The sequence below is a fragment of the Pyricularia pennisetigena genome, chromosome 6, assembly GCF_004337985.1.
Source record: "Pyricularia pennisetigena strain Br36 chromosome 6, whole genome shotgun sequence".
NCBI lineage: Eukaryota > Fungi > Ascomycota > Sordariomycetes > Magnaporthales > Pyriculariaceae > Pyricularia > Pyricularia pennisetigena.
The window spans coordinates 4,843,286-4,867,023 of record NC_043744.1 but is presented as its reverse complement, the minus strand read 5'-3'; the positions used below and the strand labels follow the sequence as shown (position 1 = coordinate 4,867,023).

Sequence of the window (23,738 nt, the reverse complement as noted above, 5' to 3'; positions counted from 1 at the left end):
CCGCATCGTCTGTCGCCGAGGTACGTACTGTAGAATACGCGGGCCCCGAGTAAAGTTTTGCTCTAGTTATGAAGTAATTTGAAATAAAAGGGGCAGGAACTGAGTGAGAAAATCACTTGCGTACATGTGCAACGAGTGATCCTGAGGACAACAGTGACGACGTCAGATTGTACATTATGCGACAGCTCAGGATTGCCTCCTGGTGGAGCCTGTCGATTGTTCGCAATAAAGTACTTCGTAATTACCTAGCAGTGGCTTTGGGCCAATTTGCTGAGTGGAAAAAATTAGACGGAAAACTCCGTCCTAAGCAACAGGAGTTTACGGATGGAACTCCATCAGTCTAGTAAAAAAGCCACACCCTGCTTGTGTGCAAGACAGGGCTGAAGAAGCTGGTGTACTAGTCGTAGCGAGGGCGAAATACGAAGTCAGGAAGGACATCATATCTGATGTTTATGTTTGTGCAGCTGGTCTTCAAGCGACCCAGCACCTCGCAAGCCTCACTTTGGATCACAAACTCGGAAAAGTCGTCTGAACCTTCTGGTCCGGGCAACCAAAAGGGTTCTGTATCACAACGGTATTCTCTCTGCCGAATGTCGCACAGGATGAGGCGGCCCATATCTGACATCGGCAAGGGTCAGCCAGTCCCCATGTCTTGCGGGACGGGAACCTACCCTATCGATAAGGGCGACTGCCGATTAATATTAATGAATGAGGCACATACATAGTATACTGAATACTGTATAATTTGTTAATAGTCCCGCATGCGATCGACGACAAAAGCTGCAGTCACTAAGATGGACGATGATGAGTCTCAGAGAGCATATGAAAACTATAAATGCAGAAACTTTGAGCTGCATAGAATGAGCCTAAATTTTTTTTTGTCTCCAGATTTGTTGTGGCTGCGGATGGCTCGTGCCTTTTTTTGCTCAGTTTGCTTTTTTTTCCCCAATACAGATCGAACAGCCTACTCCGTACCTGCCTTCTCCGGAAAAGTTTGGTTGCCTGTTCGACTCTGGACTCCCTGGCTCGCCTGAACTTGAAATTACATAATCCCACCTCGCTCAAGTCAAAACTCCATTAATAGGTCGTAACCACAACCTAGGTTTCGTAGGTGGGAGGGGAGCCCTCCATTGTGCGGGCGTGCTTTATCAGGCAGCAACTAGGCTAAAATAAACGTCCTGATTAATGTTAATGGACGTCGTGTGGTGGTGACTGACACGTTTTTGATTGCGAACCATCCTGTGGAAAAACTCGATGCGCGCCCACCCAAGGTAGACAGGTACTTGACCATTACAATACTTGGGGTTGTCCACATGCCTCTGTACTCCATAGGCTGGTGTGTCCGGTACTCTTCGCCTGGCTGACAAGAGAAATAAAGAAAGAAGTGATTTATTTCTGGATAAAAGTGACATGGGAAACTGAATCATTTACTGTTGTCTAGTAATAACTTTTGAGGAATACCACTGCCCTGCCGACGTGATTCTAGGTAACTACTTGCTTTTCCCCCAGTGCCTCAACCTTTTTTTTTTCCTCGTCTCCTGTCTCTCCCCCTCATTGGCGATTCAATTACCCCTGTTCATACTCTCCATGCACCTACGCCTACCTCAAGTATGAGCCACTGCAATACGCAAAATCACTGACAACTCACCAGCAACAGCGCCCTCTGCCTGCAAGTCACTGGGCATCAACGTGCATTAGATTCCAGGTGCGCCCCCAAAGTACAAGTCCTACCTTGCCTTGGCTTCGTAGCACCAACCAGCTCTGCCTTGTGGAGTTTTTTTTTTTTTTTTTCTCTCTTTCTTATTACGGGGTAGTTGGTAACTCAAGCTCAGTTCACCAACTAGACTTGGCATTATTCGGCGAAAACTGCTTTGCTTTCTGCCGCTGTCTCTGGTGTATCTTTTTCTTTCTTTCTTTCTTTTTTTTTTTTTTTTTTTTTTCTCCCACCTGCAGACACAAAAGTTGACCTGTCCTGACTCGTCTTGCTCAAGGGGAGGCAATATATCAAATTTCTTACAATCTTCAACTTCAGCGGGGGACTCGCCAACTTAGGACACTGGCATCCGTGGAATATTCTGCAGAAGGTGTCTCCTTTTCATGGGTACGATACACAGTAATAGAGGGGCATTCTATCAGGGTTTTGTTGACTGGAAGTTTCTCCGAAGGCCGCTAGCAAATAACCGCACGATCTATCTATTCGCGCAAAAGCCAGCGGCGGGCACTGCATCCACCAAAAGGACCCCACAGTTACGAGACTCCGTCGAAGCAGCGCACCATTATTAGGCCAAATTTTTAGGTACCACTGCTGCCAACCTGCCGACCGCCCAACCCAACTCCAAGTTCCAGTGCAGGGAAAAAAAAAAAAAAAAAACTTTTTGCCCACACAAGCCCTCACACGTCTTTTGTGGGAGTTGCACCCAAAGTCAACTTGCGCAGACTTTTTTCCCCTCCTCGCTTCCTCGTGTTTATTCATTCAGGATTCGGAGAAGAACTTAAGTAAGGTATCATTTTCCTCTCCGCTGCCCGACAGGACTTGACGCTGTACCTGGTCTTGCCTACCAACTGTCTTCCAGACTCGCGGCACGGTCGCTTTGCGTTCCCATCAGCTGTCTGCAGACTAACGGAGAAGGGACTTGCTGCTGCACCACGTCCTTTCAAGTTATTCCTCGTGCGTTTACCGCGGACCTCCAACAATCAACACACCTCAACTCCTCTTCCTCCGTTCCCTTGACGAAATCGATATCGTTCGACCGACGATCGACTTCCCCTCGCCCGTCTTTTTCGCACAACGGAACGGACGGCTTTTGTCCTCGGCTTTTCCCGACCGTTTGGATTGGGTGTCAGTCTCGACGGAAGCCCTCGCGGAAACATCTTTCGAGCGATCGGCCCTTTCGAGTCGCAACTTCTAATACAACGCCTGCAGTCCCTTACCCTGCTACACCTGGTTCAGATTTAATCCCGATATCTTGGGGAATTTATCCGCTGCCTCTCCGGACGACTGCTGGGGAGGCATCCCAACCATTGGGGCCGAGGCACACGGATTATCGTTGGTGTCTTGAGTTGCGCAAATTCACTTTTAAATTTTTCTTGTTTTTTCTTCTTCTTTTCTCACTCTCCGAGTGATTTGATCCGTCATGGCTTCCCCATCGACGAAGCCCGCCTCGTCTGCGGATACGCCGGCGAGCGCTCCCGCGTTCTCCTATGCACAGGCTGCCCGTGGTCAGGTCGCGACTCCCGTGATTACTTCGCAGCCAGAAAGCTCTGCACCGCCCTCGACGACGAATACGGTCGGCTCGTCGGTCACCTCGTCTAATGCGTCGGACGTGCAAGATATTCCCAAAGCCCTCCAGGATTCTACAGATCTCTCAACCGTCAAAGTTACAGACTCGGAGCTGAGCTCCGTGGTAGGATCAATCACCCAGGAATCCCGTGACGATGCGGTGTCTGTCGCTGGGTCGCAGTCTCAGCCTCCGTCCAAGGGGTCTGATACACGAAGACCTCGTAAGGGCAAGAAGGGAAAGAATCAAGACAAGACCAAGGAGAACGAGCAGGACCGGGCGAAGGAGAACCTGAAGACTGTTGAGCAGGTCAAGGTCCAATTGTCCGAAGCTCCCATCCCTTCGGTCAATGTGTGGCAGGAGCGCGCCAAGCAGAACCCGGCGCCACAAAAGTCGGTTGCGACCACTGCGGCCGCGCCCGAGGCTAAGAAAGCAGAGAATGGATCAGCAGTCCGGGCGCCGAAGAAGCCATTCGACTCATCTCGCACCAATACTGTTACTTCAAACGAATCACGTAGGACGGCCCCTCGAGGAAGCAGGGTGCAAGCGGAAAACCCTCCTTCAGTCCAGGATCCCGCTTCGTGGCCGTCAATAGAGGTTGCGGCTGTTGAAGATGGCAAGAGCAAACCCACTGAGAAGCCTGATGATGCTTCGGCAACCTCAAAACCGAAGAAGGAGTGGACTCATTTCCCTATCACACCAACATATACATACGAAACACAGTTTAGCCAGCACGCAAAGCAACCGCGACCTCGTGGTGGGGCTCGCGGTGGTCGCGAAGCTGGAAGCACCCGTGGAGGGCATGCATCCGCATCTGGCACTTCCGAAGACAAGGAACCCGCCAGCACGACTGCAGTGTCGGCCAAGGGCCAGATAGAGTCCAAGGAACGAGCACGAGATGCTGCAGCTCCCCATACTAGGCAGACGTCCCAGGCTCCTACTATTCCCAAGAGAGGGGGTATGGATAGTTCGGCACGTGAGCCGCGCAAGGCCGCTGGCGCATCGCCGGCGGACAAGGCCAAGGGCGAACATGGTGCAACGTCATACCCACCCAAGGGTGATACTCCGGCTCGGGGCTCGCGGGCAGAGCTTACCAACGGAGACCACCCTCCCGCGGATCGTCGTAAGCACTCAGGTGAGAGGAACCACGCCAGGGGCCACGATGCTACCGGCGAGAATGGCCACCATCCAGTTCGGGAAGGTCGCAGTGAACGTGGCCGCGGCGGATATCGTGGGCGTGGAGGTGGCGCTGGTCACAACGGGGCCGGCCACCACCAGCAGGGCAACTTTGGGCCCAACGGACAGAGATACATGGGGGCCGCAAATGGAATGGGTTCCCAGCCTTTCAACCCAGCCTCTAATCAGTTCCAGTACTCCGGTCATGGAAACGGCCGCAAGTTCCCCTCGCGTGCTCAAACTGGGCCCGCTCACAATGGACAGCGCGCACACAACGGAGCAAACATGCCTGGCAGGATGCCCTCGCTACCTGTTACAACTTCAAACCAAGAATACCCCATGCAGCCGTACCCGGCGGTGTATCCTGCCGCACACTATGGTGATGAACTTATCGTTCAAGGCCTCAAGGCTCAAATCGAGTTTTATCTCAGTCTTGACAATCTTGCCGGAGACCTCTACCTGCGCCAAAGGATGGACTCTCAAGGCTTTGTGCGTCTCACCACCATCGCCGGTTTCCGCCGTGTTGAGAGCCTCTCTCCCCGCTTTGACTTCATTCAGGCGGCATGTGCCCAGTCGCAAGAGATTGATTACGTTACTGGCGACGACGGTACTGAGCGAGTCCGATCGCGTCATGATATGACGCCATACATTCTCGAGTTCAGTCGCCGTGCCGAAGAGGGCAAATCAAACGGACCGTCCAGCGTCATCTACCACAACATTGATCGCCACACACACCCAATTCCCTATGGAAATGGTTACCCTCACCACATGTACACGTCGTCTCCCACCAACTATCACACGGAGTTCCCGAACGCCAGTGCCAACTCGGCTGTGGATCCGCACGCTTACCCAATGTACCCTGCCAATGGCTCTCACTACGGACATGGGCCAGTCATGAATGGACACTACCCCGTCAATGGTCATCAGCTGTCGGCTACCGTTCCTGACTTCTCACCAGTGGCTCAGCAGCGACCAAGCATTGAGGAGTTCCAGCAGTTCAAGGACAGCGACATTGAGAACTTAACTGTCGTGGTCGCGGATAACAAGCCCCGTGTGTCGGTCAAGGGAGCCGCAGACGAAAACCTGACGAATGCCTCAGCAAATCACAGCTCTAGGTAGGGAGGACCTCTCAAATTTCTGCTTTTTGGCATATGCTAACTAGCTTGTAGCTCTGATGGTGCGAATGAAGCCAACAAGACCAACTACTCCACTTTTCACTCGCAGGCTCTTGAGCAACGCAAGAAGAGCGCACCAGGAGAGACTTGCCCCGACATGCATAACCTCTACAGGTTCTGGGTGGACCTCTTGTCCAACTCGTTTAACAACAAGCTCTATACCGAGTTCCGTCAACTTGCCCTTGATGATGGCGCCAAGCAGCCTCCAAGCCCTGCTGGTGTGAGATATCTCCTGGGCTTCTATGAGAATCTTGTCAACAGCAGGCGGCCATATCCCGCAGTGCTCGATTCTCATTACCACGAGGCACGAAAGGTTTCTGATGCCCTTTCCAGCGTTACCAACGGGGAGGTACACGCATAGACACAGCGCACCACAGTGTTGATGAGTTGTGTTTTCTCGTCCCTTCGGCAGAGACGGAATGGGATCTGTTTGGCTTTTCTACATTTGAGAACCACCATTGACGTCGCTGGCGAGACCGAGCGAGAAACTTTGGCCTGCCGGTCGTTTTGGTCTGTTGTCTGCCAATCTACAAATATCACTCCAGCGGGTACATCAACGTGTTCGGCGTTAGGCTACCATCCTATCGACTTTTCAATATGGACTTCCGTGGGCTTTCGCTTGGTTTTTCACGTCCTGAAAAGACATAGCTTGTGGTATACCACCGGAACGAGGCAATAAGGCACATACGGTTATGTCCACTGGGCCTTGATTTTGCATTGACGGTTCAGCCTTGCGATGAACTGCTGCTTTAGATTCCACGGATTTTTCCTTTGCCCTGGCAGCAAGCTTGCGGGCTTGATCCTTTTATTTTCAAGACTTTGGAACACACAGAAGTACATACAAATTTGTGTGGGCTAGAGGTACCGTGGCGTTTCCGCCATGGCCGCCAGATACGACATGGGGATGGGGAAGACTGATATATCTTTACGAGAGTCACGACCCGTTGCCCGTAATCGCAGCTCTGTTATCCAGCTCAACGGCAGGATATTGCTCGGTCTTAATTTGGTGCCATGCAATTCCCACGTCTATCTCGGACACCCCGTCTTGCGGACTGGTTTCGATACCCTTGCGGCTAGAGGAGAGCACAGTGTGTTATGCTCTGCTGCAAAGCGACTTTTGCGTTATCGGGCTGGGATTCCACTTTTTGGTGTTTTTCTGCTGTTTTCGACTTTTCAATCTCCAATTTGCAACAACAGTACCCCGGCCTTTAAGCTGCAGTTGTTGCGCGGAGGTCCTCGGTTTGACAACTTGTTACCGTTCTAGGCATACCATTAGCACCGTTTTCTCATTTTTCGCACCCAAGACAACTCGCCGCTCAAACCCTTTTCCTTTCATGAAAAACCGCGGTTTTCATTACCAGTAGCGGGGACTAATACTCGGCTGTCTTTGTTGTTTTCGCAGTACCAGACACGGCTTGCATTTCAAAAAAAAGGGGGTTCTTTTACTATTGGGAGTGGGAGGATTGTGATATTGATTTCTTGCCCATAAACCTTTGTTCTCTACGGTCAGAGACTGTTCGCATCTGGTGAAAACAGCTCGTTTTTTTTTTTTTTTTCCCACCATACATAAAAAAAGTTGGAGAGACGGGGGCTTCAGTTTGCACTCTTTTTCATTTAGTTCTTCTTGTTATCTTGATCATCTCGTGTCAAAATACATCTCCGGAAAAGACAAAAAAGACCGAATTTGATAGTTTGGTTTGCTGGCACCCTTTGTACATTATACGGCTCAATAAATCCCTCAACCTATGTATATCTCGGCATGCATCCAGCTCCACACCCTTCGAGTTTGATCTATACGCCGACTATCTCTAGTCAGATGTAAATGCAGACTACCTACAGAGGTTTGGGTCAGCCGGGCCTCGGTGGTGCTGAAGGATTTGGCATTCACATATCTCATGGGCGCAAAAAGGCAGACAGACGAATTCTTTTAGTGGATTTTGAAATTGGCTAGTAATCGATATCCAGATCCTGACCCAACGCGATTCTAACTAATCTTGAAATTCGCCCAGGCCAGGTTGATTGAATACAGAAAGATAGGTATGAGGTATCTCCAACAAAACGGGCTAAGAGGCATCAGCCCTGGTTACAACTTTCAAAGTCAACGCAGAAGATGTGAGCAGGCTTATGGCTAGCGATCAGGACATATGCCCTCAATGGCCTCACCAGGTGCCCTGCAAGGATTAACAGTAAGAGAAATTCATCGGGATGCTAAGCAGTCGCCAACACGCATTACAATGCTACCGCCAGGAGGCCGGCCATGCCAAGCACACCAACCGCCGCAAGCGTCTGCCGGGCGGCAGCACCCTCGCTGGATGACGAGGTAGTATTGGCGGCGGCCTCGGTCTCGGTCGGACCCTCGGTAGTGGTGGTGGTGGTGGGGGCACCGCCGCTGCCGCCAGGGCGGATCTGTTCGACACCTTGAGCCAAGCCGGACTGATAGACGGCGGCGTCCGGGCCGAAGGCCTGTGTGAGCCACGTCGGGGGTGGAGAGGCTGCCAGGGCGGAGACGAGAATCGCCTCCGGGCCCTGGGTGGCCTCGGATGCGGGCACCAGGGCCGTGACGGTGGCCGTCAGGCGGGCATACAAGTCCGATGGGAGATAGGTGTGCACGAGCGCGGAGACGGCTTTGGTGAATGAGGCGGGGTCGGTGCTAATATTTGTGAATTTGTTTTGTTTTTGTTTTTTTTTGTTTTTTTTTGACTGTGTAAGTTATGGGTTTGTTTCTAGGGAAAAGGTTGTTAGGGAGAATGATATGACGATGATGAACTCACGCTTGTCTTGGCTGGAGCGGTTCATAGGCGAGGACTTTGCCGGCTGCCAGGATACATGTCGTGATCAGACTTGTTGATGGATACATTTTCGCCTTTCTGTGATTTTTGCGAATGGTAGGTAGGAGGACTTGCTGGTGGTGTTGGGCAACTGAGAATATAATGTTGGCCTATTTTGAAAGACAGGAAAGTTGCGATCTATGCAAGCGATAAATTTCTTTCCAAACGAGTGAGGAAGGGACGCAAGCGTACTAGCAGCGGGAAACTCGGCAGAACTGGAAGCCGCTGCTAGAAAGAATAGGGGAAGATGAGGTACGTATAAGTAGCCAGTATCAAGTATCCTTGAGGACTCGCAAGCTTTCCATTACGAACCCTATCTCACGTCCACCTTCACTTTGCATATCCCGAGACAGCTACACAATATTCAAATGTTTGTATTCCTTGTCATGCTCTGACTGATGTGACCGATTTTTTGAACAAGGCATCTCCTGAAACCAATCTCGCCATCTGAGTGGGCGTTGGAAAGAGGACAAGGGCGAACACATGCCAGTCACCTTTCCTCCCGTTTCGCTCCTTGAAACAAATTGAACGGACAACGCCGTCGACATTTGGAACAACATGTCAACATACAGTGGCACATGAAGCAGTCTTGTCAACCCCTGCCGTGTATAAGGCGAATCCGCGGCGAATATCTATTCAGGCTGGGTAGCTGGCTTGGTCGTTTGGAAGTCAGAGAGCAAGTTTGATGACACGCTTTGTGTTTGCTCTTGTTAGTCAATGTCTCCCGGCTGACACCATTGCATTATTTATGATTGATAGTAGCAGTGAATATCACAACCAGCAAACTTGTCTGAGTTTCCGATGTAGTACGGAGCCGAGTTGACCAATCTCCTGCCTAAGCTTCTTCAATCTTGTACCTGATTTGGCAAGCTGATGTCGCGGAGTGCGCGGCATTGCGCTGTTGGAGGTTGACCCATTCAAAGATTCAACTGGACACCGAGCCAGATGGTATCCCTCACGGCCTTACAAACCCTGATCATATACTGTAAAGCCTGTAAACACGGACCCGTTATTGGTTGCCAAACTAAATGCAGGTCCAGGTCCAGGCTGACACTCTCGGACGTAAATGAACAGCTTGTACCATGCACAATTCCCTTAACAGTGGCACGCCCATTTCGTTTGTTCTTGTGTATGCCATTACAGACATCTGTGCTTGTACTGCCTTGTGTCTCATCATCGGCACTTGAATGCGCGATGAAGAGAACGGTGCATCGAGTGAAATGAAAGCAATGGGAAATTGGCGAGCCGAAGACAAGCAAGGCAAGTAAATCCGAAAAAAAGAAACAGGAAAACAGCGATTGGCAGTGACCAAACAGTTCACAAAGCAGTGTGAATATCCAAATCGCTCCCGTTTGAGCTTTGCCTTGTCCTGTCACCCTTGCTGGACGCCCTACCATACACCTGCTCCAATGGTTTCCTAAGGTGTACCAGGGTCAGGGCCGCAAGGAAGGATGACCAAACCCCCAGCTGTCAAAATTCATCACCTTAACAATGTCACGTGTCTATGCTTGCTTGATTTGGAGCTGGCGGGGAGTTTAGCCTCACCCAAGCCACTGCCGTCATAATCGGTCCCACTTCACACGGACAGTGAAAAGAAACACCCGACCGAGCCATTTAGCCCCAAGTGTCATCAGACATCATCAGCATCAGCACTGCGGCAGGAACCAGCCAGTCATCGCGGCACGAGCATCGGCTGTGAGGCCTCATCCGGGCTAAACGTTCATGAGACTCCACTACCGTCCTACTGCAATGGTTCTATTCGTAGCCAACAGCAACAGCAGACCAACCGGGAGAGAAACCGCCTGGTCAGGCTGCTAAATGGCAGCAGAGCGCGACAACCATGTCGACGGTCGGCAACGCCGCCAAGCGCGGTGCGTTACAGTGAGGTCTTTGTACCATTCACTGTGGTGGTGTACCTCCGAGCAGGCAATCCACTCCGTTTCCGTCACTCACTTTTCTTCTCGGTTTCCAATCGGGCGCGCCGCCCCACTCCCTTACGTATCACTAGCCACAAATGCAGGCTGCGTCGGCCGTTTGCGGTAGTGGGTTGGTTGGGCTCTGTCCCTCAGGTGAATTCCAAGGTCCAAAAAGATCGTTGGGCCAGTACCAGGTGCCTTTGAGGCTTTGACCAAGGTCCTCTGCCTTCCAAGGCAGCAACAGCTAACAATATGAGGGCCAGCCTAGTGGATGGCCATGGTGGAGAGACATGACACCCACAGTTGGGCAGGTACCGGCACCCCTATCTGGAGGCATTCCACATTTTGCATTTTGCATTTCGCTGGAAACCTGTTGGGCTCAAGAATGCCCGCTGCATGTCATATTTTTCTATAAGCGGCACAAAGGCCCACCATGAACCAAAGATCTCCTATTTTTGTCCTCGCCAGTCTGCACCAAAAAAAGCCCATCCGTCAGCTTCCCTTGAAAGACCAAAGATCTATTCCCAAAAGACTTTTAAAATCCTATCTATGTATAGGACTTGTCTATGCACACGCGCTAGTTCTCTAGTTCGTCAGCCCCTGCCGTGCCTGATTGCTCACCCCCAACGTTGTCATATGCCCTGACCTCATTGCACACTTGCGTACCGTTTCACACCTGCCGTGCCTAGACTATTCCGCGACGTGTACCAGCCATGTGTCTTCCTCTTGCATACTTAGCCTTGCTTGCATTTTTCTACACCTTGGACATTGATTGATTGCTGCGTAGATGCCATGTGTTTGCCTGAGAATCAAGGCTTGAATAATCCACAACGGCTTTTTGCCATCATCATTTCCTTGATCTTGTACATCCCCGCCAACTCAGTGCCCTTCACAGCCCCTCTTTCCCCTCCACTTCAACCGTGGCTGTGGAAGAGGGTCCCCTTGTCATCATTGCACCCAGGGCCCCCCACTACCTCTTCAATACTTATGACGCTAAACTGGTAGCTCTGTTCGCCTCGCCTTCTAGTTGCACCATATTTCGTTTATTATTTCCGTTTGAACGCATCATTTTGGTCGCTCGAGCGACACACACCTCCCTTCGAAACAAACAAAGTTAACAGACAACCCAATAAATTGCTGCCGCACACTGCACCGCATGTCCGGGTACGACTACGATGCTCCGCGGCGCTCCACGCGGCGCGAGTACGTTCGCGAGGAGCGCTACGATGACAGAGATCCTCGATACTTTGATGCTACTGAGATGAGGGGCCACTCAGGCCGTGAGGTTGTGCCCCGTGGCCGAGAGGACAGCGATTTGTCTATCGAGGAGATACGGCGCGACTTTCCCATGCCCGGCCATGGTCAGTCGTACCGCGATGCTAGGAGGGCCAGGTCCGCAGAACCCGGTTGGGACGACTATGATGACCGCCGTTCGTACTACTCGCGCGACCCCCGCGACAGGGACTATGATCGGTATGACCGTGATTATGACCGTCGTTCAAGAAAGGAAGGAAGCGTGTACTACGAAGAGGAGAAGGAGAAGCGCCGTGCGCGCACCATGTCCAAGCAAGAGAAGATAATCGCCGCCATAGCTGGCGCTGCTATCGCTGTCGGTGGCAAGGAGCTATACGACCGCCACGAGGGTAAAGAAAATGGAGGAGAGGTCAACCGAAACCCAGCCATGTCTGCTGCCCTTGGTGCTGCCGGCGCACTTGCTGCATACCAGGGTGCCGAATTTTACAACAAGCATGCCGAGAAGGAAGACAAGAAGTCCACCATGATTGCATACAAAGGCCGCGACGGCCAAATGGTCAAGTACTACGAGGAGGAAGAGGACGACCCCAAGAAGAAGGAAGGTCACAAGAACTTCCTTGAGAGCGCCCTAGCCGCTGCCGGTCTTGGCGGCGCCGTCAAGGCCCTGACCGGCGGTGGAGGAGATGACAAGGACAAAGAAAAGGACCGTGACCGGGATGGCAGATCCGAAACACGCAGTCGCGCAGGCAGCAGGCCCCGGGGAAGCCGTTCAAGGTCTCGTTCCAAGTCACCCGAGAAGAAGAACAAGATCCAGCAGGCTGCCATGGCTTCACTCATCGCAGGCGCCACAGAAGCCTTCCGCGTTGCGAAAGAACCCGGTGGTTGGAAAGGAGAGAAGGCGAAGCGTGTTTTTACTGCCGCCGCTGGTGCCGCTACGATTGATGCTGCTCAGAACCCAGACAAGAATCAGAAACTGAGTCTTGCAGAGTCGGTCATTGGTGGTCTTGTTGGAAACCGGGTTATTCACGGCTCAAAGAAGAACATTGAAGAAGATAAGGCAACCGGTCGCTCTCGCTCTCGATCGAGGGCAGCGCGAGACTCCAGCAAAGATGGCGGTGGCGGCAGCGGCGGTGTAACCGGCCTTGCTGCCCTGGCCACGGCCGGTCTAGGTGCCCTGGGAGCGAAGAAGATCATGGACAGCCGAAAGGATGATGACGAGGATGGAAGATCGCGCTCACGCTCTCGTCGTCCCCGCAGTCGCTCCTCTAGCCGTGGTGGTTCCCGCTCCCAGTCTCGCAAGGGTGTTCGTGCCCGCAGTCGAAGTGTCGTTGATGGTGCTCGCCGTCGGCTTGCTAGGATTGGTATCGGCAACGGACCCGAAGATGACAAGCGTAGCGATGTAGGGTCGCCACGGGGATCGTCTCGCGGCGATGGCCGGAGGAGACGCTACTCGGATGAGTACGACGATGATCGCGATCGGCGACGGTACAGCCGATCACGATCACGCGGTGGAGGAAGTCGAAGAAACGATGGAGCATCGGACACGGACTTGGGTGACTCTGACGACGATTTGAAGGAGACTAAGAGGAAAAGAGGTAAGCAAATACTCACTATTGGCCTGGCTAGCGTGGCGACCATCCACGCAGCCCACAATGTCTATCAGAGCATGGAGAAACGCAATGCACGGCAAGCGGCAGTTAAGGATGGACGTCTTTCCCCGGAGGAGGCCAAAAAGCTCAAGACTAGGGCACTTCTGCAAGATGCGGCCTCAATCGGCGTTGCTGCCCTGGGCGTTAAAGGCGCCATTTCAGAAGTCAAGGAAGCCCACGAGAAGAGTAAAGAGCTTCAGGAGTGGAAGCATGAAAGACAACTTCGCCATGAGCGCCGTATGTCACGCCTAGCTAGACAACGCGCCATTCTCGATCGAGAACATCAGGAAGATCTGGATCGCGACTATGAGGGAGGGAGGGCAAGGAGCCGAGCGAGGAGCAGGGCGAGGACTGACGAAGACGACTGGGCCCTCGCCGCTGCTCGTCGCGGTAGCCGTGACGGGCGCTATGAGTATGACGATGGTCCACGATATATCGATGGCAATCCATACGCTAGTAATTCTTTGCCAGCACCTCCTGTTGGTTACGATTACGACGATGAAGACCGCAGGAGGCGTTGAGGAATTGAGCCCAGACACCCACACTATGCAATAGTGTGGGACTTCATGGAGTGCAACCCTCAGACCAATCAGTCCAGCTCATGTCAGCCCTCGCCGCTCCGTGTGCTACCTGCGGCATATTCGGCGGTGGCGTTGCAGCGCGTCTCATGATGCGTAGACACTACACCCACTCCTACTACTTCTACTACCACTTCACAACACTACTCGCTTGCGGTTCAGGGCATTTCCCGCCTTCTTCCATCAATATCGATCAGATCAGCAACAGCAAATGCATTGGCGTTATCGGCATAAGATACCCTCCAGGCTAGCATCAAAATCTACCTATGAAGCCTAAGCACAGTTTACGTCCGGACCAAGGTGTCTGCTTGGTCTGTCTTGCTCTACACCGCAGAGAGAAGACTCTTAAATTCCATGCTTCTAGTCTTGATGATCTACGGAGTAGCAATCCCGAGTTCAAGGACTTGTGCGGGCAGTGATAAGGAGTGCCCGAGGGTCTTCTTGAGAGCCTAGAAGTGAGGCATGCAGAGGGAAACGACATGGGGTTACACTGTAACATTGCCTCCTTACTGCAGCTGCTTCAAGAAGGCAGGGGGCGGTCACACCGCCATTCGCTGTTCACTTGCGTTGAGCCGTCTTTGCTGCCACATCCAAAAACTTTCTCCGACTCGTGCCAACGGACATATGTTGTTCATGGCCATTTTCCCTCCCCGCTCAGCCTTAAATTGCGTCCCAAACACTTGGAAAATAGTATGAATTAATGAATGGACCCCGCTGATGTCATTTTTGTGGCCCCAATAGACCGAAACAGACGTGATCACGGCTACGACCGTGACAGGGACTATGATCGAGACTACGATCGAGACTACGACCGCCGGGACCGTGACCGCGACCGTTACTGAGAAGCTAGACCAACCTTCTCACGGCCAACTCGCTGAAGAAGTTATGCCATTGCGATCCGCCGGGAATGCAGGCTGTTCTCGTTTCTCCGGCTACCAAGATTTCCGGGGTCCGCGGCACGCGTCACACTGCAAGCCCTTCCCTGTTCTATATGCATCGATGCACTTAAATCTGACACTCAAGATGACATGGCTGTCGACAAAACCTGTCACAGTTGTCACGCCACACGGTCTAAGCCAATGGTTCTTGTCCAACCCTACCCTGGAACCTCTTTTGACATCTGCCATCTATATTCTCGCCACTCACGATCATCTGCTTGTTGTTTTATCTCCACTGGTTTTTGAAGCTCTTCCATCCGAACGTGGATGCACTTTTCTTTTGTTCTCTATATTATTTTTTTTTTTTTTTCGTTTTTCCGTTATACCTATGTAAAGCCCCCTATCATCGCACCACAGCGAATGAAAGATTTTGGTACAATGTTACGAAAAATAACGATTTGAATGAAGGCTCGACTCTCGCAACGCTGAACTGGAAATTTGACGCGGGAACTGCAGGGATATATATCTCTTTCGTCTGTTATAATTCCGATTTTATCATATACCATTTCCATGTTCACGAAATAATTAAGGTGCGTTGCGATCAGTGCATGTAACTGCGGCCCGGAGCTGCCGAGATGAAAAAGCTTGTATTATGGAATTATGTCGATGCCGTCGTAATTACAAGATGACACTAGCCAGGTTGGGTCGTCTTCAAGATCCCGAAAGCGCTTGAGCGCCCGGGAATAACGGACACGCGACAGTCTCCTAGGTCTGGACTAGTTTACCGATGAGGTATTGCGTATATGTGATATATACCATGACGTAGATGGATTCTGTTTTGTGGGCTTGTCGATCGTATGTGGTGCCACGTAATCACAGCTTGTCTCTTCAGGGACGAAAGCATGGGGCAGAACGAACATCTGATGGTTAGTGTATCACCCCCATGAAAGAGTATGAGAAGCAAAGTTCAATGTGCATGCACTTGCAACAAACACTAAATCACAGAAGCAAAATACCGGTACCCGCCTCATCTAAATATTTGCAGTGGTACATACATCATAGATACCTTACCTAAGACACATTAGGGTGAGTGCAGCCGCAACAGCCAATAGGATTGTCTGGCATAAAAAAAAAGATAAAAAAAAAAAAAGAAAAACTTTGAACCTACCAATACAGAAACCATGGAATGCCCGGCTCCATTCAGGATACCCGAGGCGGCGAAGGAAGGGTTTAGCGACGGAGGCGCCTACGACGCGTACCGAGCGACGTATCCGCGGGTGGTGGTGGACTTGTTCCTGGACAAGATCAAGGTCAAGGGTAGAGGGCGGGCGCGGATCGTCGAGGTCGGGGCCGGGACGGGCAAGTTCACTGAGAGGCTGGTGGAAAGGGCTGAAAAGTACGACGTGGTGGCCGTGGAGCCGCTCGCCGGGATGCGCGCGCAGCTGGCGGACAAGGAGCTCGGCGGCGGGAGCGGCGGCCGCGTCAAGCTGGTGGACGGGCACGCGGGTGGGATACCGGTGGAGGATGGATGGGGGGATGCCGCTGTCGTCGCGCAGGCGTTTCATTGGTTCGCGGATGATGGCGCGCTCGAGGAAATTGCGAGGGTGTTGAAGCCTATGGCTGTGCTTGGGATGATTTGGAATGTCGAGGACTGTGAGTTGGCTTTTCTTGTTTCTTGTTGTCTTCTCCTTTCTGCAGCGTCTTTTTTTTTCTCGATAATTCTATTGTGCAAATCACACCATGGGGTTTCATCGTATACGATTCCTTTCCTAATCAAGAGTTGGGAGACGGGGTGCAGACAACAAGCCAAAGGACTGGCAGGCCAGCACCAAGTGGGAGCAGGAGCTCAACGATATGGTCCACTCCCTGCCCGACGATGGCCACCCGCGCTTCCGGCATTCCAGGTGGCAGGATGTATTCACGAGCCAGCTGGCGAGCAGCCCGCTGCAGGCGCTGTGCGGTGGATCATCCGGAAAGGCACCCCGGTTCAGCCTGCCGCTCGGAGAGGAGCGGGTGCCCTTCTCCATATGGCTCAGCGAGGACGAGCTCTGGAGGCGCATGTGCACGCTGAGCCAGATGGCCATAATTATGAAGAAGAGCGGTGACGAGGCGCAGGCGCTGCGGGCAAGGTTCGACGAGGCGCTGAAGGGGGACGACGTGGAGAGAAACGAGAAAGGGGAGGTCAAGATCAGTGGACAAACGTACTTCGCATGGACGGATAAGATTGGTGGGTATTATTAGTTGGTCGCTGCCCATCTGCCTGCAAGTTATCTTCTGCTAGACTTGTAAGCGCATAGGATATATGATTGTATCAACTCAGATGTTACAAGTCAACTGGCAGCCTTTGCCGGCGAGAGCTGCCCACCCTTTCTACCACTTGAGAAAGCTACTCCGTCGCATGATAGCAAGCAACCGTTGCGAAGAAAACCGAAAAGTTCGAATTGCTGAAACTTAATTAAGTCTGACTCTGTTGATATTTCTTATGATGAGGCGGCAATATACATGACTGGGGTTCTGAGTTAGTAGATACGCAAAGAGGTCACATAACAAAAAGAAAGAAACCCCCACCATTGTTTCCACGGACAAAAGCATCGCCGTATGAGCGCTTCTTCTGGCCAGCAACCCACTCCTCGGCCTTCTCCAGTGCGATGTTCATATAGCCGTCAACTGATTGAAGCTCTCCTATTTTTCGTCAAGATGGTCATATTGAGATGTCAACTTTTTTTCTTCTTTCTTTCTTCTTCTTTCTCTTGTTTTCGCAAGGCAGTGCACCCGATATCGAGGCGACAGAGACGAGAGAGGCAAGAGGTTCAACCCACCCTTGTAGATGACTCCCGAGTTCAGCTTCACTGTGACCATGTGCCCAATAATCTCACCAAGGAAGCTTGTCGGGTCTTTGCCCTCGCCCTGGGTCATCGTGCCGTTCTCCATCTCGGTATTGATGGGATAGAATTTTCCTGGGAATTTTTTTTTTTTTTTTATGGCTTGAACGAGTTTCCTACGGTAGGCTAGTTCGCTGTTTGACAATGTTGCACCTCCTGGAAGGTTGGACGGATCGATGCTAGCTGATGCTTGGATTCACGTGATGTTAGCAGGGAATTAGCTGCGTTTCGAACGCGCTGTGCTGAAATAAGTGGTGCGGGGCCTCAAGAGAGGCACTTTGAGGTGGGGCACATGACCACGCGCCTTGACACGGTCCCGACGCGATAAGTTTAGTGGGCGGCGGCAACCATCATCTACTCCTGGAACTGCTACCTGCACACCAAGGACCCACCAACCACCACCTTGTCCCCTTCAATCTAAACTTGTCGATGCCAAAGGAAAGTTAGCAAGAGATACGATAATCTCTCGAAGCCGCCCAGGCCCTGGAAAGTCTAGTTCTAGACCTACATAGCCTCAATGTCCGTGGCGTCGGCTTGGAACGGCTGTTCCCCTACGGCTTCATGACGCGTAACAACCTCCGCCAACAGCTTTCCTGGTTACTACAAGACGCCTGCCGTACCCGGCCCCTCGGCCCTGAGCTACCTAGTGCCTCATCGAGCTTCGATAGCCAGTATACACTCAGCCAAGACAATCATCCTTTACCTAGGGCTCTCGAGCAGCAGCAGCAGCCTGTGCTCCCAACCCCAAGCACGGCACAGCCATCGTTGCCAACAACAGCACCACGCCTTCCGACTCCCGCTACAGATGCCGCCGCCCGATCGATTCGACCACGACTCGGGATCCCAAGCAACGGGGTCGACGAGGCCGACGACAACATCGACAGCATGGCGAGATTGACATCAGCATCCAAGTCAAAGAAGCCGTCGCTGCTCATAAAGGAGCAAGAGCAGCAGCCTCTGCCGACACCGGCCTCGACGACAAGCGTACTGCCTCCTCTTCAACGCGCCTTTTCTCGACTGGTTGACAAGGACAACTCGCGGGCTCTCAAGGAGGAATCTCCAGTTACTCCTCGAGTCGCCCATCGTGCTCGGAGCCCCGACTTTTCTTCTGATGTCAACTTCGATTGTCTAGACCAAGCCGGAGCGCCAATAGACCTCACCTCGGACGACTTTGATATCAACTCAGCTCTGTTGGTCGATGGTCTTTGGCAGAGTGATGATGGATTCTCGGGGGAAAGCCATATGTCAACTAAGCGAAGCGCCAAGAAGAGAAAAAGCTCCGAGATGAGCAAGGTCACGCCAGCTCCGAAGAAGAAGGCTATGTTTATGGATGATGACGACGAGGACGAGTTCCCTGACATTGGAACCCTTGCCAAGGCTACATCGCCAATGACCAGAAGACCTAGCAAGTCATTACCAAGCTCTCAAAAGACCCCAAGCAGGGCCCGCCCGGCCGCAGCCCACGGTACCTCTATAGTCCATGAGAGCAGAGTCACCGAACCACTTCAGAGCACTGAGACACTCCTTCGAAGGAATGCTGATGGCCTGGATGAACTTCCTGATAACCCAGCTCCTAACACGCTATTAACACAACCCCAACAGGGTGTCTCTTTGACCACTATCAAAACAACACCGAGTAGCAACAAGTCACAGACATCATCCCTGGCCGTCTCTTCAAAACATGATTCGCCTAATTCTAGCGAGGACAACCCGAGGGGCAAACGGAGGAGGCAGTCCAAGGATAGTCTAGTTATCCAGGATTCCGAGGATGATTTTATGGAAGATAACTTCGTGACGCCTCCCACAGAGCATGTGTCATACATGACCTGCTTCAGCGGGCCAGACTCTGGCGGGAAAGAAGGCTCAAGTACACAGCGCCAAGCTTCCTCACAATCGAGAAGTAGGCTTCCTTCACCCAAGGTCGATCCTACTCCATCCAAGAGGCCAAGAATAGATGACGCTCAGCACCTTCAAGCCAATGCGGAATCAAGAGTCTCCGAGGAGCTCGCCGCTCACAGCTCGGATTCTGATGGTAGCATAATGGCTATGGACCTCTTCCTCAGAAATCCGGGCGTCATTGAAAAGAGACGGAAAGGTATACAGGCCGAGTTGAAGAAGCTGTCTGAGGACTACAGACGATCTTTTGTCGAGAACTGGCCCCAAGAGCGCAGGCAGCAGGTCAAAGAGGCTCGTAATCAACTCTCGGAGAAAGGAAAAATCCTCAGTGACCTCTATTCCGAGCGTGAAGCGCACAAAATTATTGCCGACCAGAAGCAGTCACTCGAAAATGAGCTGGTCGAGGCCTTCGAAAACAACTTGGATACGACTGATGACGAGTTACGCATCAGCGGGATGATAGAAAAACTCCATGAGAAAGAGGAAAGCATACGTCGGCTGTTGGTTGCAGCAGGCATGAATGATATTGCCTTGTATGAAGAGGTCGATGTCGATAATGCTCAGGAGCCACAGCCCGAGCCATACCCACCAAATCAGATTGTGAAGGCTACGCAGCATGCTCCGCAGGCTCCTCTGTCTCAGCTGTCTCGCCCGTCCAGCCAAATCCAACCCTCGGCTAACAACCCGCATATCATCCTTCAGACACAATCGTCTTTAAGGCAACAGCAACAACAATCAGTAATCAGTCGGAGCGATGAGTTTGAGGAGAGGTTCCTCGTGCACCAACCTCCCCCTTTCCCTCGCACAACCAGGACACGAAACACCGAGCTCAGCCGCCCGGTGCCATCCACGATCACAAGAAATGCATCGCAAGATCAGTGCATACAGGATTTACTAGAGGACGACGAGGAGGAGGATGATGCGATGGAATGGCGACAGGCACATGCTCCCGCGCGACCTCAGCCTCCGGCACCTGCTGCACATCAACCGGCCACTAGAAGCGTGCAAGAAGAGGTTGATTACTTTGACTGTGATGAAGACAGCTTGGTGATGCTAGCGGATCATATCGAGAGGGAGTCTTCAAGCAGGGCTGCCTCAACGCAAGCGAGTAGAGCGGCACTGGCTGAAACGTCAGGAAATACAGCCATTGTGCCGAGAGTTAGAAAAGAACCTCCAAAGAAGGACAAGAAGGCCATCCCGAAAAGCTCGATCCCGCGTGAGCTGATGAACCATCCTTGGTCCAACGACGTTCGAAAGGCGCTTAAAGATCACTTCAGGATGTCCGGATTCCGGCACAACCAACTTGAGGCAATCAATGCCACACTGAGTGGCAAAGACGCCTTTGTGCTGATGCCCACTGGTGGAGGCAAGTCCCTCTGCTATCAACTCCCTGCCGTCGTCAACAATGGAGCTACGCGGGGTATCACTATCGTTGTCTCTCCGCTGCTCAGCTTGATGCAGGACCAGGTCGACCATCTCCGGGACATCAATATTCAGGCAGCTCAGTTCAGTGGAGACATTGACAAAACGCACAAGAACATGATTCTAGACGCACTGAACAACAAGAACCCGGAAAACTTTCTTAAGCTTCTTTACGTCACTCCTGAGATGATTAGCAAGAGTGTAACGTTTACCAATGCGCTCCAGCGTACTTACCACAACAAGAAGCTGGCTCGGTTCGTCATTGACGAGGCGCATTGTGTCAGCCAATGGGGCCACGACTTCAGGCCAGACTACAAGGCCCTCGGCGAGTTCCGCCGAATGTTCCCCGACGTTCCTGTGATGGCTCTGACGGCGACGGCGACTAAGAACGTGATTGTTGACGTCAAGAGCAATCTCGGAATCGACGGCTGCGAGGTATTTTCGCAGAGCTTCAACAGGCCAAACCTCTACTACGATGTGCGCCCCAAAGGGAAGAATCTCCTGCAGTCGATTGCGGAGCTAATTCTGGAAAGGCACGCCGACCAGACCGGCATAATCTACACACTTTCTCGCAAGAGCTCAGAGAATATAGCCAAGAAACTTGTTCAAACATACGGCATCTCGGCGGAAGCTTACCACGCCGGCATGGAGACGGATAAGAAGACGGATATCCAGAGGAAATGGCAGAGGGGAACGATCAAGGTTGTCGTGGCTACCATTGCATTCGGCATGGGTATAGACAAGCCGGATGTGCGATTTGTGATCCATCAGTCGCTGCCAAAAAGTCTCGAGGGGTACTACCAAGAGACGGGGCGTGCTGGTCGTGACGGTGAAAAGTCGGACTGTTACCTGTATTTTGGCTATGGAGACATAGCCACGCTACGCAAAATGATTAAAGAGGGCGAAGGCAGCGAGCAGCAAAAGGAGCGCCAAGGAGAGATGCTGAACCGTGTCATCGAGTACTGCGAGAACAAGCGAGACTGTCGCCGCGTCGAGATCCTGCGATACTTTGGCGAGCGGTTTGACAAGAAGGAGTGCGACGCCAGCTGCGACAACTGCCGTGATGGCGGCGAGTTTTCCATTGTGGACTACACGGACGTGGCCGTGGCGGCGCTCAAGGTTATTGGGCGAAAACGGCTGACCGCCAAGCAGTGCGCCGACATACTCCAGGGCAAGGGAATCAAGAAGGACGATCCAAAGCCTGAACACTATGGCGTTGCCAAGTCACTGCAGCAGCATGTTATTCTCAGTATTCTGTATCGTCTACAGGCGGAAGACGCACTGGAGGAGCACCACAAGACCGTGAGAAGCATAGGCGTTCCTATCACGTACTATGGTGTAAGTTTCGGTGGTTCTGAACTCAATCGGCAGCGTATGATATCGGCTTACTTGGCTGGGAATAGATTTGCTAATGAAAACGAAACTCAGGCTGGACCCAGGGCCAACGCCTTCATAGACGGGCACCAGAGGCTTGAGCTGGTAACTCGCACAAACCGTAATGGTGTTATGGATAACGCAAAACCCCCGAAGCGAGCCAAAAAGACTGCCAGTCTCGGGGCATCAAACCTGCCCCCATCGACCAATGTCTCTTCTCCTGTGATGAACACCAGTAGAAAGTCCAAGGGCAGGTCGCTGGTGCTGAATCAAGATGATGAAGAGTCGGACGACGACGCGGCTGGTGCGGCACCAAGGCACCGGAATGGCTACGCAAGAGACAACTTTGTAGTTTCTGATGATGACGACGACGACGAAGACTACTTTGAGAAGAGCATGCGCACTGTTCCGAGATCCCGCCAGCGAACCCTTGAAGAACTCAGCGGACCGATCCGTAGTAACGGTGGCGGAGAAGGGGCCATATCGCAGCTGAACGATGTACATCAGGACCTTCTGATGCAATTCGTCGAAGACGCCAAGCGCATCGAGGAGCGCGTGCGCAATAACAATGGCCTACGCAAGTTACTATTCACGGAACAGCACCTACGTTCCATGGCTATGGATTGGACAACTTCGCTCGAAAAGATGCGGCGGGTCTCTGGCATCAACAAAGAGAACGTCGCGCGCTATGGTAACGAGCTTTTACCCACTCTTAAAAAGTACTACGAGTTCTATCGCAACTCCATGGGCGGCGGCGGCGGCGGCGATATGGACGTTGTAGACCTTGTGAGCGATGACGATAATCTGGACGTACAGCCCCGACGAGTCCAGAAGGGCAAGGCGACGGCCGAAGAGAACTTTTTCACTAGCGATGAGGAATCTTCGGGCGAAAATGAGGATGAAGAGGAATCGACCGAGACATCATCAAAGTACTTCAACCCTAGTCGCGAGACAGAGGCCGAGCGTCAGGGCCGCGAGTGGAGAGAAAAATACAACGCCGTGCCAGTCACATACAACGAGTCCTCGTCCTCCAAAACCAGGTCTGGGGCTGGGAGGGGAGGGAGGTCCAACTGGAGGGGAAATGGTGGGAGGAAGACATCGTATGGAAGCCGTCGCACGTCGGGAGGTGGAGGAGGCGGCGGCGGCGTGAGCAAGCGCAGAGCTACGGCTGGCAGCGGCGGTGGCGGAAAGAAAGGAAATGTCGCCACAAGAGTTGGTTCGAGTCGGTCTGGGAGTGGAAATGGTGGTTTTGCCTCGAGGGCAAGGACGACTGCTTCTGGGACCGGGATCGGGCTAATGCCGCTTTGATGATGTGTGAAGAATGAAGCGTGGACCGGGAGATTGTCGTTGCTGCCAATCAGGGTGTGGCAGAAAACAATGGCAAGCATTGTAATATCATTTCTGTTGGGGCGACTTTCTGCATCACACCACC

At 52.3% G+C, this 23,738-nt stretch overlaps 6 protein-coding genes across 6 annotated transcripts; 4 read left to right on the top strand and 2 right to left on the bottom strand.

The window, feature by feature from the left end:
* Positions 1 to 3,134: 3,134 nt before the first annotated feature.
* On the top strand, positions 3,135 to 5,990 carry PpBr36_05196 (uncharacterized protein; the record flags this gene model as incomplete). Its single annotated transcript, XM_029892353.1, has 2 exons — positions 3,135 to 5,569; positions 5,624 to 5,990. 2 exons carry the CDS (start codon positions 3,135 to 3,137, stop codon positions 5,988 to 5,990), a joined length of 2,802 nt encoding a protein of 933 aa, XP_029749639.1.
* Positions 5,991 to 7,858: 1,868 nt separating this feature from the next.
* PpBr36_05195 (uncharacterized protein) lies at positions 7,859 to 8,486 on the bottom strand (the record flags this gene model as incomplete). The annotated part of the gene is made up of 2 exons (XM_029892352.1): positions 7,859 to 8,279; positions 8,401 to 8,486. 2 exons carry the CDS (start codon positions 8,484 to 8,486, stop codon positions 7,859 to 7,861), a joined length of 507 nt encoding a protein of 168 aa, XP_029749640.1.
* Positions 8,487 to 11,529: 3,043 nt separating this feature from the next.
* On the top strand, positions 11,530 to 13,797 carry PpBr36_05193 (uncharacterized protein; the record flags this gene model as incomplete). Its single annotated transcript, XM_029892351.1, has 1 exon — positions 11,530 to 13,797. One exon carries the CDS (start codon positions 11,530 to 11,532, stop codon positions 13,795 to 13,797), a length of 2,268 nt encoding a protein of 755 aa, XP_029749641.1.
* Positions 13,798 to 15,913: 2,116 nt separating this feature from the next.
* Positions 15,914 to 16,973, top strand: PpBr36_05192 (uncharacterized protein; the record flags this gene model as incomplete). Its single annotated transcript, XM_029892350.1, has 2 exons — positions 15,914 to 16,385; positions 16,513 to 16,973. The coding sequence occupies 2 exons, from the start codon at positions 15,914 to 15,916 to the stop codon at positions 16,971 to 16,973; spliced, it is 933 nt and encodes a 310-aa protein (XP_029749642.1).
* A 239-nt stretch (positions 16,974 to 17,212) lies between these two features.
* PpBr36_05191 (uncharacterized protein) lies at positions 17,213 to 17,663 on the bottom strand (the record flags this gene model as incomplete). The annotated part of the gene is made up of 3 exons (XM_029892349.1): positions 17,213 to 17,238; positions 17,301 to 17,414; positions 17,552 to 17,663. The coding sequence occupies 3 exons, from the start codon at positions 17,661 to 17,663 to the stop codon at positions 17,213 to 17,215; spliced, it is 252 nt and encodes an 83-aa protein (XP_029749643.1).
* A 512-nt stretch (positions 17,664 to 18,175) lies between these two features.
* On the top strand, positions 18,176 to 23,614 carry PpBr36_05190 (uncharacterized protein; the record flags this gene model as incomplete). The annotated part of the gene is made up of 2 exons (XM_029892348.1): positions 18,176 to 22,270; positions 22,361 to 23,614. The coding sequence occupies 2 exons, from the start codon at positions 18,176 to 18,178 to the stop codon at positions 23,612 to 23,614; spliced, it is 5,349 nt and encodes a 1,782-aa protein (XP_029749644.1).
* Positions 23,615 to 23,738: the final 124 nt, after the last annotated feature.